General features: G+C 35.0%; 1 protein-coding gene across 1 annotated transcript; it reads right to left on the reverse strand.

Moving 5' to 3' along the window:
• Positions 1-5518: 5518 nt before the first annotated feature.
• On the reverse strand, positions 5519-8971 carry LOC145010344 (uncharacterized). Its single transcript, XM_078968901.1, has 7 exons — positions 8650-8971; positions 7711-8031; positions 7282-7584; positions 6968-7180; positions 6562-6871; positions 6345-6492; positions 5519-6292 (listed from the first exon to the last, which is right to left on the reverse strand). Exons 1-7 carry the CDS (start codon positions 8969-8971, stop codon positions 5519-5521), a joined length of 2391 nt encoding a protein of 796 aa, XP_078825027.1.
• Between the last annotated feature and the right edge of the window lie 6204 nt (positions 8972-15175).

Consider the following 15175-nt stretch of genomic DNA (forward strand, 5'->3'; position numbering starts at 1 on the left):
TCCTCATGGGCTTTCCCATAGAATTCGTCCACTCCTTAATATAAGGCAATCCGTAGCCCAAATTGCAATTATCTTATAATTACAATTCCAGTCCCTTAAGTTTAATTAATCTCTTTTAGTCACAAAACTAATTACTAATTAATTCTTAACTAATATTAATTAAACAATATGATTTCTCCTTTAATATATTATTCTCATAATATATTAATAAATCATATTTAATCCTTTCTCTCCATAATTCATCCGATCAAGTTGCTTTGGTGAAGGCAACCCAAAAGGACCATGCACCATCACGTGAAGTACATACCAAAATAGTTATGGACTTAGACACTAATCCAACAGATTTTTCAGGTGAATTTTCAGCGATCGTATACTCATTACAGATGATTTTTCTCTCTCCTGGCAATGGTATAAAATAGGATTATCACACCTCTTATGCATCACTACCTTCTTGATACAACATGCGATTGTTACTGTTCATCTTCTTCTTAACATCAACAATGTCGGAATCTTCATCTCTTCAAGATCAAACTGCATCATCGTCATTGCTTGCCATCAAACCTAATACAAATATGATCATTAAACTAAATCCATTCATATATGATTCCTATATGTTACATGTCATTGAATGTTTCAAGTACTCCCCACTAGTAATCGCTCTTACGCAGGTGGAATCCGTTCCCATGTCCCTGCTATCTCAAGTGTATTCTACTGCGACGTACGAGAAGAACATGGAGAGGATCTACTTTCAAATTTTTAATCACAAGGCATCAATCTCAAAAGGCCGATTATGCTCGCTTGTTGTCGATGCTTCAGTTATCTCTCCGGATTTCATCACAACGACTCAGTTGTTTACAATGTTCTATGAAATGGGTTATACTGAGGTCCTTACCACTTTCACAAAGTTCAAGAAATCCTGTTTACCTCCACAATGGAATGGGTTACTTACTATTCTTCACAAGGGGCTCTCTGAACGGGTCGGTGGGTCTGATGGATCAAACAAGTATTTCATGACTATTTTGTATGGTCTCTACAATGGAATCAACTTGGATTATGGTTCCTTGATCTGGTCTCAACTGATGCAAAGTTTGAAATCCTCGACCAAACACTTTGAAGTTTCTTGTGGTCGTTTCTGGACCCTTGTCACTCGCAGGGCAATTAACTCTCTCCAGATCGCTGTCATGAAGGATGTCGTGCTTTCTTCTATAGCAACCTTTCACACCAAGAAGATTATTATTGTTGATCTAACAAAATTTCCTCACAATGGTTCAATTCCTGAAACAATGTATCAATGTCTCTCTACAGAAAGTAAAGTGATGGCTGAGTACCGATTGCTTCCTCCCAAGAATCCATGACTACTGACTCCTAAAATGCAAGCTACTCTGGATGATGTTGAGAAGCTAGCAAAATGAGGAAAGAAAGAAGATTCCAAGAAGGTGGCAACCGACGGACCTTCTTCCAAGCCAGTTAAATTGAAGAAGCGAAAAGCTGAAAAAGTTACTTCCTCGGCTTCTAAGAAAGTTAAGAAGATGGCCCAAAGTCCAAAGGCTCTTTCACCTTCCAGCTCTGGTAATGATGATGAGTAGAATGCTAATGAGGAAGAGGGAGATCAGCATGAAGGTTCTCCTAGGGGTAATACACCACCTCAGTATCCAACTCCAGAAGGCACTCTTAATGATTCTGTTCCCACTCCTCCACCATCACCACTGAAGACTATTGTTCAAGTTTCAGTTGCCCCAAGTCCTCCATCTCCTACAACTCAAACTACAACACAATACCCTTATCTACAACCCCATTACCAACTCCCATTTTTTCCCAAGCAACTATCACCTCTCCACCGGTCATCACATCCACAACCGAATCTCCAGTACAAGTCAACACATCTGATGTGGGGGCAAAGACTGAAGATAATCCTAAAGTTACAACCGAGACTATCTCCCCAACTCATTCTAGTGATTCTGGTCCAGTTCTTGGAGGCACTGATTTTGAGTTCGATTCAACCTACTACAGTCCATACAGAATTCCAAGTGATGAAGATGAGGCTGCTCCGGTGACCAAGCAACTGAATAGTGTTCATGAAAATCTCGATACGCTGATTGTCTCACCAAAGAAGTATAATGATGTTGTTTTGAAAGCGTTCATGGATACAACCCTGCAACAATATCATGAGTCCATTGATAAATCCACGCCTGCTATGGATGACTCTACTTCTTTATGCAAAAGAGCAACATTTGATATCAAAGAACTTATTCAAGATTCCAAGATTTTCTTAGACTCTCTCAAAGGCCATTCCGATACAAATGTTGCCTAGGTGAATTCCTCAATTGATTCTCTTTCTCAGTCACTTCAAAGGGAGCAAGTCAAGCTTGAGATGGTTAGTTATGATATTCTAACCGATAATAAGACTTTTCTGTCGATGGTTGATTCTCGGTTAGATAAACTTCAAGCTAATTTGGCATTGGAACACAAACTCCGAGAAGATCTTGATGAACAGACCACTACCATTGAACTACAAAATTCTGAACGTGCTAGAGCAGAACGGGGGATTGCTTTGTTGAAAACCAAGCATGCGGTTTTTTGCAGCTGTGTTGGTGATGTTCTCAATATGCTGAACAATGTGGTTCATGCTCATGATCCAATTCTTACTCTTACCATCAGGAATCACCTCACCTCCAAGCTCCTTCCGACGATTGAACTTTTACGTGAGATGAAGGGTGTTTCGGGGAAGATTGTTCCTCCACAACAAGGGGGAGAAGGTAGGTCCCAAGCTCCTCCTGTTCACCCTACTTTTAAACTGGTGATTGTTAAAATCAAACTCAAGGATAATGTAGCTTCGGGTTCTGGTAGTCGAGAGAAGAAGAAAGGTGTCACTGATGAAAATGATGACAGTGATGAAGACAAAGAGACTATTGTTGATGCCCTGAAATGCAAGAAAAGGGATAAGGAAATAGATGAAAATCTTTAGGTTGTAAGGGAAGAGGTAGAAAGGGTACGATAGAAGAAAGAAGAGTTTGATTCTCTTTCTTGTAAAAAGGCTTTGCTTCCTCCATAGACTAGCGAGGGTCTGATCAAAGAAGCAATTGAGTTTCCAAGCATGTATTGGCTGGAACCCATTGTCTCTTTTGATTGTGACAAACACGAAGGACTCTCAATTCGATATGCCTATAACCAGAAAGGCGTTTTTTTCACTGTTTTGATTCTACGGTTAAAGTACCCTCTCCTCATCCTTAGGTTGATCGTGATCTTATTGACTACTATCTCAAGTTCGGTCAATCTCAATATCTGACGTGGAGTGCCCAGAAGATAACCATTGTCAAGGTGATGAAAACCCTCACCTGCAGGAAAATTTGTGAATGTTCAATTTCGAATAACCAGGGGTTCGGCCAACTCGGTCGATACAATTTCCTTAGCAGATATTCCCAACCTAAATCCTCATGATTGGATTTTATTGTTTAACATTTTGCTCACAAGTTTAAAGGACTGTGAGTCGATTCTTAATCATATTAAGAGGATGTTGGCCTCTTATATCCTTGAAGTTACAAAAATGGATCAAGAGGTGGCTCTTGTTATGAGAGAAAGGCCAACTATGAAGCCTACTGGAAAACCTAGTGATGTACACAACATGAAGTTGGGTCAAATCGACTCCACTAATCTTACTGTCATGTTTACAAGAGTCGAAGGTGAAAAGTTCTTGTTCGCTCTTATTGATAAGCATTTGTTCTTTATAGCCTGCTTGGAGCATATTCATGATATCATTCACCGGTGTAAGCAGAACAGAGAGTCAGATTGGAAGAATTTCACAGACATGATTCAGTGGTATATCACTTTCCGTTAAACTCTGTTGGCCATTATACCGAATGTATTCAAGACTGTCCAGAAATCTTCAGTTGCTCAACAGAACTAAGCTCTCAGCTCTATTGACGCAAAGGGGGGGGGGGGGGTTGTTGGGTATTTAGTGTTGCGTCATGGGCTAGTTTTTGTATATCCGGATCGGGCCTTTCCATCCGTGATTATAGATTAAGGTTACGTTATTTATAGTGCATGCATGTATGCCTTATACACGACGGTCATTATTATTATCATTATTGCTTTGTAACCCTAAACACCGCTACAGTCGAAGTTCTTAATCGATCTCTTCTGAGGTGTTAAAGTTTAATCATTCGACACCAGTTAAACCATTCATGTATTCTTTATTGCGTTATCTATTACGTTGTCATTTATTATTCTGCTTGAATCTATTGATCATTAAGGAATATCATTCCAACAAACCCATTCTTAAATTTCGATAAAATAATATTCGTAAAGTTCCCTCTTTTATCTTTTTAGAAATAAAAAGATCTCGTTCTAATGATTTTTTCTTGATTTTATATTAAATCTACAAGTTAGTAACTTTGAGTTGTCACGTTCTGGACCGCTCAACACTATTGGAGTAAACTATACCAATCTACTAAGAATTACATCAGACCCTTTATATGTGGGAAACTATACATCCGTATGTAACTATAGGCTTTAGAATTTTGGCATTTGGAGTTCAGATGAATTTATTATGATTTTTTGAAGAGAATGCATGAAATCTGTGATAACATGGACCAAACTGACAAGATTGCCAATTTTACCCCTCAAGGATTTGGAATTTCGAAATGTGATTCAAAGTTTGAAGAAACTAGACACAATAATATTTCCATAAAAATAAGTCTCTTGATTTTTAGATTTTCCTACTAACTTGCACGAATTTTAGGAGTTGGTGGACAGATTTGGGAAAATTGATCATAATAGCTTTTAAATCACTTTTGGTGTTCTATTAAGTACTTAATGGTTAAGCCTTAAGTTGATTACTTTTAACATGATTGTTGGTTACTCATTAGGATATTGAGATGTGAAATTCAATTTAACCTAAGGAACTTGATGTTTGGCTTAATGAGGGTTCAAAGTTAAGGATTTTCACATAAAATGTGACTTTTACACTTATTAGGTTCTTTCAGACAATATGACAAACACCTTGTGTGCATGAAATCCTACATTGATCATCAACTCTCTAATAGACTCTAATCCAGACCCTAGAGCTTACTATTTTCATTTATCATTGACACCAACAAGTAGCATAAAGAAGAAACGATTCATGATTATAATTGGAACAATGTCAGATTTTACAATATCATGAATCTGATTCATAATTCGATCAGATCCATTGTTTTCCTGATCAGAGTAAAATCAAACTAGAATGTGCTAATGTGTGTGTGTGTGAGAGAGAGAGAGAGAGAGTAGTGATAGTACCTTCGGAAGATCAGATTGTTGAGTTTGAGCATTTAATTTCTGGAACAACTATCGTGCATAGATGCAGGGCCGGTTCTGAGGATTCAAATGCCCAGGACGAGATGGATAAAAAAGGCCCTTAGGCCTTAACATGTAACAAATTAACTTACATAAACTAATATTTTTATTAAAATGACGATAAACCTTATAGCAATAAACAAAGCAAAATCATAGTATTTTAAAGACTAATTAAATATCCTAACAGCTAACCGACGATCCGTGAAGCTCTCTTAGCATTCTTGATTGCAAATTGGTTAATCAACTCTTCATAGTCTACACTCTCTAAGATTTCGTTCTCGATAGATATTATTTCCAAACCGCTAAGTCTTTCTTGTGTCATTGTGGAGCGTAAGTAAGATTTCACAGACTTTAATTTAGAAAAACTCCTTTCTGCAGATGCAACCGTTACTGGAATAGTCAACAATATTCTATATGCAATGCTTGCATTTGGGAAATAATCAAGTTCTTTCAAAAACTTCAAAACATCTATAGGGTTGCTAAATTCATTGGTTTCCAATGTCTCAAATGATTTCAACTCCGTATAAAGTTCCCCGGCATCAATATCCGATCTTTCTTCAAACTTGAGTGCTTTTTCAAGACGATGACAATACGACTTGAGATCTTTATCTTCAATTCCCCTTAAATTATGTGGAAATAAAAAACCAAATACTTTGTCATACTCTTTGAATTGTTCAAATCTTGTCTCAAGAGAAGAAATAGCTTGATCAACAATGAATAAGAAATAATTGACTCTAAAATTCTCTTCAGGTGTAAATGAAACTTCTTCGCTAGTTGAACTCTCATCAAACATTCTTTTCCTTTCAATCAAACGCTTTTGTGGAAATATTGGATCAATACCCATTTCAATAGCAATCTCCTTAGCTTCAACAATCGCTTTTGAAAAAACAGTTTCTCTATAACTCTTGAAGTACCCAATCAATTTGTTTATTTCTGTAATAGCATTATCAAGATGCATATCCTTTGATTGTAACTTCTTACTCACAATATTCACATGGTTTAGTACTTCATACCAAAAATTCAAAGTCACCAAGTTCTTTTTCTGCTAGTGAAGTTGCTTCACTTGCAATTGCAGCATCATTATCTTTTTCTCCAACTTGAAGTAAAGCTTCCCGTACATCCACAAGTTGAAGTTTAATAGCCTTTACACTCTCAACCCGGCTTTCCCAACGAGTTTGACACAATGACTTAAGACTCAAAGCTTTAACATTATCTTTCAAAATTTCTCACCTCTTAGTAGAATTCGCAAAGATAGTATAAATGCGTTGAATGAATCCAAAAAAGTTCTTTCCTTTAACACACTTATTAGCCATATCACATAATGTAAGATTTAGAGAATGGTAACCACAAGGAGTGTAAAATGCTCTAGGATTTATATCTAAAAATCTCTTTTGCACTCCTTGGTGTTTTCCTTTCATGTTTGCTCCATTATCATAGCCTTGACCACGCATATCATCAATTTCAAGACCAAGAGACTTTAACTCCTCAAGTGTAATATCAAATAGTCCTTTTCCAGAAGTATCATCAACATTCAAAAAACCTAAAAAGGACTCCTCGATAGTAACAGAATTATATGATAATGTTAAATACCTCACTATTATAGTCATTTGTTCCTAGTGACTTGAATCGGGAGTACAATCAAGTATGATTGAGTAGTACTTTGCTTTCTTTATCTTCTTGATAAGTTCTTTTTTAATTTCTTGAGCTAGCAAAGATATTAGTTCGTTTTGGATTAAGTGGCCAAGATAATGCACATGAAGCCCATCACTTGTGATCTGCCGCACATGCTCTTTAATAACCGGGTCAAACTCTTCCAACATTTCAATGACACCCAAAAAATTTCCGTTACCTATTACATACAATTAACAAATAAGAAGTGAAATCAGTCATAATAATTAACAAAAAGGTATTTGGTAGAATTAGAACAAAAAAAGTACAATTTATAGTTACCTTTTTTATACAACTTTTCATTGGATCCATGAAATGCTAAATTATGTTTAGCAAGAAACTTAACTACTGCAATGATTCTCAAAATGAGTTCTTTCCAGTAATGTCTTTCTTTCTTGAATTGCTCGTATTGAACTTTATCAATTGTTTCATTCAAGTTCAATCTTTTACGCATATCAAACCACTTATTCCTATTTGTAAGATGATCCAATGAAATTTCATGTTCTTTAAGCCTAGTGGTAACATGGTGCCAATCTGCATAACCTTCACCATCCAACTTACCTTTTGAAATCCCTTTTCTAAACACTTTACAACAGAAACAAAATACTTTGTCTAACTCTTTTGAATATACTAGCCATTATCTATCACAATTTTCCAAATTTGGTAAAGTTCTTGTATATAAAGCTGTAGAAAACCATCTACCAAATTTACCATAGGGACCATACATAATACTATTATCTCTTTTAGGGCCTTTTTGGACCAAAAGTTTAATCTCCTCAGAACTAAGTTTTTCCCACCTTCTTGGATCATATATATCAACAAGCTCTTTAACGGGCTCTTGCTCTTTTGACTCTTCTACTTCTATATGCTCTTTATCTTCAACATGCTCTTCAATGTGCTCTTCAACATGCTCTTCAATAAGTTGTCTATGGATAAACTTATCTAGAGCACCGACGTCAGCCTTTCTCTTTTCTTCATCTAGTTTTCTTTTTTTACGTTTTTGACTACCGGATGGTTGTTTAGACTTCATCTCTACAATTTTTCAAACAATAAACATAATTTGATTCTTTAAATACTATGGTTTCTGAATTCCAAATTTCTGATAAAAAATTATACAATAAACATAACCTCATAATTTAATTTATGTTTCTAATAATCTATTTCAAAATCATTCAATGATTTCATTCAACATTGTGAATCATTCAATCAGATTTCAATATGATAATATGACATAATGACAATACGACATAGTGATAAACAATTAAAAATTCATGAATCACATTCAAGAATCTGAAAATTAAACAGTTGCTTATCTAAACAACACAAGAATCTGAAAATTTGATAATACATTCAACTCATTCAAGTATGCAATTGAATTGATAATTATAATTTACAAACTCATAATCCTTAATTCCTTATTTCTAATTCCTTAATATCTCATAATCTATTACATTAGCAGGATAAATCATGAATGGATAATTGGGTCATTGATAAATTGATAACAGGATAGATAAATTCTAATATTTTAATTGTCTAAGACTCTAATACCCTCACCTAGAAAATAAAAAGTTAGAAACTGCTGTAGTGTTGTATGCTGGAGGATAAAGACTGATAATTGTTGTCTTGTTGATTGCTGTCGATGTGGCTAACCTGATGGATCGTTGTCCGCTGATGCACTGCGCCACTGCCCTTCCTTTGATCGTTTCCCTGCCCTGATTACAGTCTTCCACGATTGTCGATTGCTACAAATTGCAATCGACTTTTTTTTTTGAAGGATAATGAGCAAGACTGCAAGACCAATTGATCGATCGTTGATTGCCTGATTCGCTGCTGTTCGCTTTCTGTTTGACACGATTTCCCAATTTGAGATTCGAATGGTGTTGGATTGCTTGGGGCTGACCGCTGACGGATTACACAAAAAAAAAAAAAAAATTGGGCCCCTTAAATTTTTAGGCCCTGTTCCATTGCCCATTTGGCACTTGCCCTAAACCAGGCCTGCATAGATGAAAGTTCATGGGAAGAAGAAAAGCATTAGGAGGCGGGATCAATATCGGAGGGGCATAACGGGAGGAGTCAGTGTTAGGTAGAGGGCAGGACCAAAGAATGGTGTCACTAAGTTTGTGCATGTCTTTTAAACTCATAAACTAAAAAATGTTTTCAAATGTTCTCACGTTAAAAAATGTTCTTATTGGAACATAACTATATATATATATATATATATATATATATATATATATATATATATATATATATATATATATATATATATATATATATATATATATATATATATATATATATATAGGGGCGGACGCAAGATTTCTTGGTAGGGGATGCACGGGAAAGTTAGGGGTTGCACGATAGTAGAAAAAATAAAAATTTTAAAAATTTTCGAAAATTTTTCAACTACGGCCGGAAAAGTTAGGGGTTGCCGGTACCACCGGTGACCTACCCTAAATCCGCCCTTGTATATGTATATATATATATATATATATATATATATATATATATATATATATATATATATATATATATATATATATATATATATATATATATATTGTACGTGTTGTGTTATGCCAAGTGCCAAGTTGTATCAAATTTTTTTTTTGAAAGCTAACCGCGTAACCAAGTCCAGTTTTAAATAGGCTATCAAGGGTTCAGCCCAATTTTTGGGATAAAAAGCATTTCTAATCCATGGTTGATGCGTTGATGTAAGGTACACTTTGTAGCTTATAAGAATGAAAGATATAGTTTTTGCTTAACATATATATTATTTGTTTTCAATGAAACCACAAAATATTCCGGTAGTTATAAACAAGGTATATATTTTTCTTCCCAGAAGTTTTATTTTTCATTTGATTCTTTTGTTGTCATAGTCACAAATATCGGTACTCATTTTGAAGAAAAATGAAAATAAGATTAATGTAAATTTTATAAGAAATAGAACTTAACGGGTTTGTATCTTCTCTTGTATTAGATAATTGGTTCATATTTCAATGTGATGTTTTTTCATTAAGGGGTTAACAAAAGATGAATCGTTAATACTACGAGATATATAAACACAAATAGTTAAAACAATTAGTCATTTTTTACAACGTGCGAATATGGGTATGAACATTCATAATAGAAGCTTTTTCAAACAAAAAAAAAAAGCTCTTTAAATATATAAAACTTCGAGTTAGAGATTTTTAAGTAAGTTTGTTAATTAACAAGTTTTAGCCAAGAGCTTTTTTATTTATTGTGTGGCACACATAGATTTTTAACAAAATAGAACTATATCACATTTAAATACAACTAAGAAAAATCAAAATGAAAAAGCTCTTATCTTGTGAGTTTGCCTCAAAAGTTCTAAAATTTAAAGTGTCAACCAATAGACATCAACAATATCAAACTGTTTTACAACAGTTTAAACACTATTTATGCGATGAAAATTATTATATTTAAAATTACTAGAATATTATTTTATCATTGTTTAAGAAATTACAATAAATGCATGAGAACATGTTAATGTCAAAATCAAAGGTTAGCACATGTTAATGTCCAAATCAACGGATAGGAATTATGATTAAGGCATTCTGTTGGGGTCAAATAAAAATTTATTCAATTGGGCCATTGATAGACTGAGCCAGCTAAGTTTTGATTCGATAGTTTTTCGTTTTTTCCACTTTGGGCCCTATCTTTACCTTTTTCCTTTTTCCCTTCAGAATCGAAGCCCTGTAACAAATTTTATTAATGTAAATGACTAATTTACCCTTGTTTGACATACGTTATTTCTCCATTTAGATGGCTATATTTGTACTTTATTCTTCTATCGTTTTCAATTATAATATTTAATTTAAGACAGCAATGAGAGTATAATTCATTTTCTGTCTATTCTATGATAACGAAATGTAAACAATGAAATAAATACAATATAAAGAGGACAAGTTTTTAAATATTTCATGGTGTTAGATAAATCAAAAGTTGTCTTTTGAATGGTAATATTTTTTGTTATACTAGTAAGATACTAGAGGAAAATGCAACAAAAAGTAAAAAAGCAAAACTGATGAGTAGAAAATGATGTATAACTTTAGCTACTTAAAATACAATTCATGGACATTTGGACTAAATAAATTGTATATATTCGAAGATTTGATTATTGGGTGGTTGAAAATTCACAACTTGTAGCTTTCTTGTAATTTTGGCATTTCTCTATTATATATAATATTTTTTAACGGTAGGTTAATTACTAAAAGTTAGATAAAAACTCACAACCTTCGATCTAAAACTTCTACCGAATAGACTAGTGTGGGGTTGGCTTTCCCAATTATAATATTTTTTTCAAATTAATTTGACTTTTTTATTTTTTTAACATAAAATTACATATGTTCAAAAATAGATGGTAATATGGGTGAGCATAATAACCGAAAAACCGAAACAAAACTAAATTAATTAATACAATTGAACCATTTTTAAAACCAAGTGTTCGGTTTTCCTTTTTTGTTAACTGATAAGTAACAGTTCGGTTATAGTTTTATATGGAAACAAATCATTATAAATCGAGCCAAAACCTTATATTTAATTAAATATAAAGTATTAAAGAAATAAAGTTTAAATCAAGTTAAAATTTTCATGTAATCAAAAGTTTTATTTTAGTTCGACTCTTAGAGAAGATTATAGTTTTATTATGGGAAAATGACGCGACGGCTCTACTATGTATTTCAATTTTACCCGTTCAGTCACTAAAGTTTTTTTTCGTGCCTTTTATGGAAACAAACTGTTTTTTGTCGGGTCGATTTGGTCACTTTTGACAAAAAGAATGGGTAACTAGGTTACCCCTTTGCCACATAGACATTGGCCTATTTTCCTTATCATTGATTTTGAAAAGTCAAAAATTCCAAAGACTCAGTATTGTTCATCATCTTCTTCAACCAAATGGGCAAACTTGAAGGAGTTCCTTCAACCAAATATCTTATCCTAACCACCGGCGACTCTTCGGTGAATTTTATCAACTGGATCATCAGTGGTGAAGCCTCCAATGCTTCAAAACAGTCCCATAATCCTTCATCCAGGATGCTACTTGGAGAATTCTTTGAAAAAATTTCAATCCTTTGGAAATTAGAAATTGAATCAAAAAAGGGGTGTTGAAGAAGTTGGTTTGCTATCCATCTTTCTTCAACATTTGTTGTAACATCCAAAATTTTACGCCAAAATTTAAACCTTTTTTTTTCAATCATAAATAAAACCAAATAGTATTTGTTTACAAAATGCTTTCAAATCATTATTCATTAGTGTCCTAATAACTAGATCAAAAGGATGAAAAGCGGTACGGTCATGCCTTCGCCTTGCAATGATCTCCTGAAGTACCTGAAACAATAAACTGAAAATTGTAACCCCGAGGGCTTAGTGAGCTACCCCCAAAATATCAATATCACGCTGATAATACCGTATCAGTAACAGACAATCAACAACATGCATACTGGACCATCGGCCTAACTGGATCGCCCTGCAGGGCCGACAGTCTATCTGAATATATCCCGAGCCTTCGGTATGACTGGACCGCCATGTGGGCCTACAGTCTCCCCGGACCGCTCATAGAGTATATTGGCATTCAGCATAAAGCAAGACCGCCTCAACCCAACCAACAAGCAAATAACCATGTGTACATAACTATCATATACTGGCATATACAAACATCAAACATATTTATTTCACTGATTATTAATCATAGAAATCTCTCGTAACTAGAGCACCGACCTAGCACGACATTAACATACCAATCCCTACGGATCATAAGAGCATAATATACTGTGTATCCTAATTCCGATCTAACAGATCATAACCACAAGTAGCACACCATAACTGTTGAGTCCATTTGTGTTGCATCTTGGGCTACATATATTTTGTATTCGGATTGGGCCTGTCCATCCGTGTCTATCTAGATTAGTTTCATTGTTATCTAGATTAGCTGTTAGGGTTACTGTATATATATATATATATATATATATATATATATATATATATATATATATATATATGCATGCATGTATGCGTATATAACAAGTTGTTAATTACGTTGATTCTTGTAACCCTAAATACCTCTACATATTGAAGTTCTTTATCGAGCTCTTCTGAGGTGTTATTGCATTAATCATTCGACATATTCAGTGTCATACTTGTGTTCTTTATTACGTCATTATTTAATATCCTGCTTAGAATCATACGATCCTAAATGAACCTTGTTCTAACAATTGGTATCAGAGCAGGAGACTGTGTGATCAATACACATTCCTTCTATCTTCATAATACTTTAGGGTTTCCGCTTTTATCGTATAAATAGAAGCCGTCGTCTTCATATCGACGACAACTCTGTTTTTGATAAAACCCTAATCTCGAGTTTACAGGTTTGATTCTAGCAGCTCACCATGTCTCACGATGATTCGCATACAAACCCCATTAACATCTCAAACAACATCGGATCAACAACCAGAGTACCCATACTGTATACTCAAGACTACGAGGTATGGGCTCATCACTTTGAAGATTACGTGGTTGGATCTGAAGACAATGGCTATCTCATCTGGGAAGCTATCACTCTTGGACCGTTTGTACATTCAGGAACAAACACGACTGTTAAGATGCAAAAGGATTACAACAAGTTGATGACAGATGTTGAGAAGATGCCACAGGATGAGAAGGACAAGATCTTGTGTAACATTAAAGCCGTGCGAATGATAAGATTCGCCCTGCAATCTGACACCTTTCGGCTAGTAGGTTCATGCACAACCGCTAAAGAGATCTGGGATAGGTTGAAGGAACTCTACTCAATTGATGAAGATCTGGAACACTCCATTCAAACTCTGTTACTGTCAGAATTTGGAGTCTTCGAACAAAAACCTAAAGAGAAGCTTGTACAGACCTTTGATCGGTTCAATCATCTCTTAAGTACGATGATCAAGCATGGGATAGAGAGGAAGCTGATCGAGCAGAAAGTAACGTTCATGAACGAGATGAGACCAGAATGGATGGTAGTGGTTTCCACTGTGAAGGCGCATGAACAGTTCAAATCATACTCGCTGGCGAAGCTAGTAGGGATACTAAAGTCCTATGAAAGTGTTGTAACCAAGGAAGCGAAAGTGGTCTCTGGTGTGGGATCGTTGGCTCTTGTTTCTAAAGGAAAAAGTACTGCTAAAGAAGAAGAAGAAGAGTTAGACATGTCAGAGTGCGACCTTACAAGTGAGGAGTACGCCTTGATGATCACAAATCCAAAGAAATTTGCAAGGAGAAAATTTCCCGTCAGCAAGAACCGAAACTGGCAGCGAAGTTATAGTTCTGAGAAGATGAAGGATGAACCGAAAGTCTGCTCTCAAAAGGATGAAGAGAAAAAGGAAAGCAAGCTTGCAGGAGACTCTGGATACGATTGCAACTACTGTCACGACAAGAACCACTTTGCCAAAGATTGCATGTTAAGAAGATGGCTGAGAAAAGAGAAGGTGAAGATGATGAGGCGTATTATATGCGCAAATTAGAAGAAGTTAAGAAGAAAAAGGCGTCCAACAGCTCGATGAATACCTTAATCGTACAGGAGAATGTTGGGGAAGATGAGTTAGATGGCGTAGAAGTCTGGTCAACCGACTCTGAAGACGAAGAGGGTAGAAGGCCTACTCATGGAAAGGCGTATGTGGCAAAGAATGAAGGTTCGGGTGGAAAGTGCTTTATCATCACTACTGGTTCATCAACCGAAAGTGCAGATACATAACCGAATCTGATAGAAAACAAGTGTTTTGCGGCCAAGCCGGTGAGTGAGAAGATCAACGACTGCGATCGATTGATCAATAAGGTACATTCTATTATTGAGTCTCTTAAAATTTCAAAAACTGATTATCAAGAAGAACTAAATGAATTAAACTTTAAATTTTCTAACCTAAGTAGTAGCCTCATGCAAACCCGCTTAGCGAATTCTAACCTAATTGACCAACTCGGCAGGGTGTCATCAAAAAGTGAGGAAAGGAGAATCTGGATTGAGCTAAAGGAAGCGGAGTTAGTTAGAGCTAGGGACGAAAGTATTTATTTGCAAAGAGACAATTTAAAGTTATTAAAACAAAGAAATGTTTTCTGTTTAATTGCTAAGCGTCTTTATACTAATATTACTCAATTACATTTAAGTTGTGAAATTGGAAAGAAAATTCATAAA

Source organism: Lactuca saligna, chromosome 8, assembly GCF_052625555.1.
Source record: "Lactuca saligna cultivar CGN05327 chromosome 8, ASM5262555v1, whole genome shotgun sequence".
Classification (NCBI taxonomy): Eukaryota; Viridiplantae; Streptophyta; class Magnoliopsida; order Asterales; family Asteraceae; genus Lactuca; species Lactuca saligna.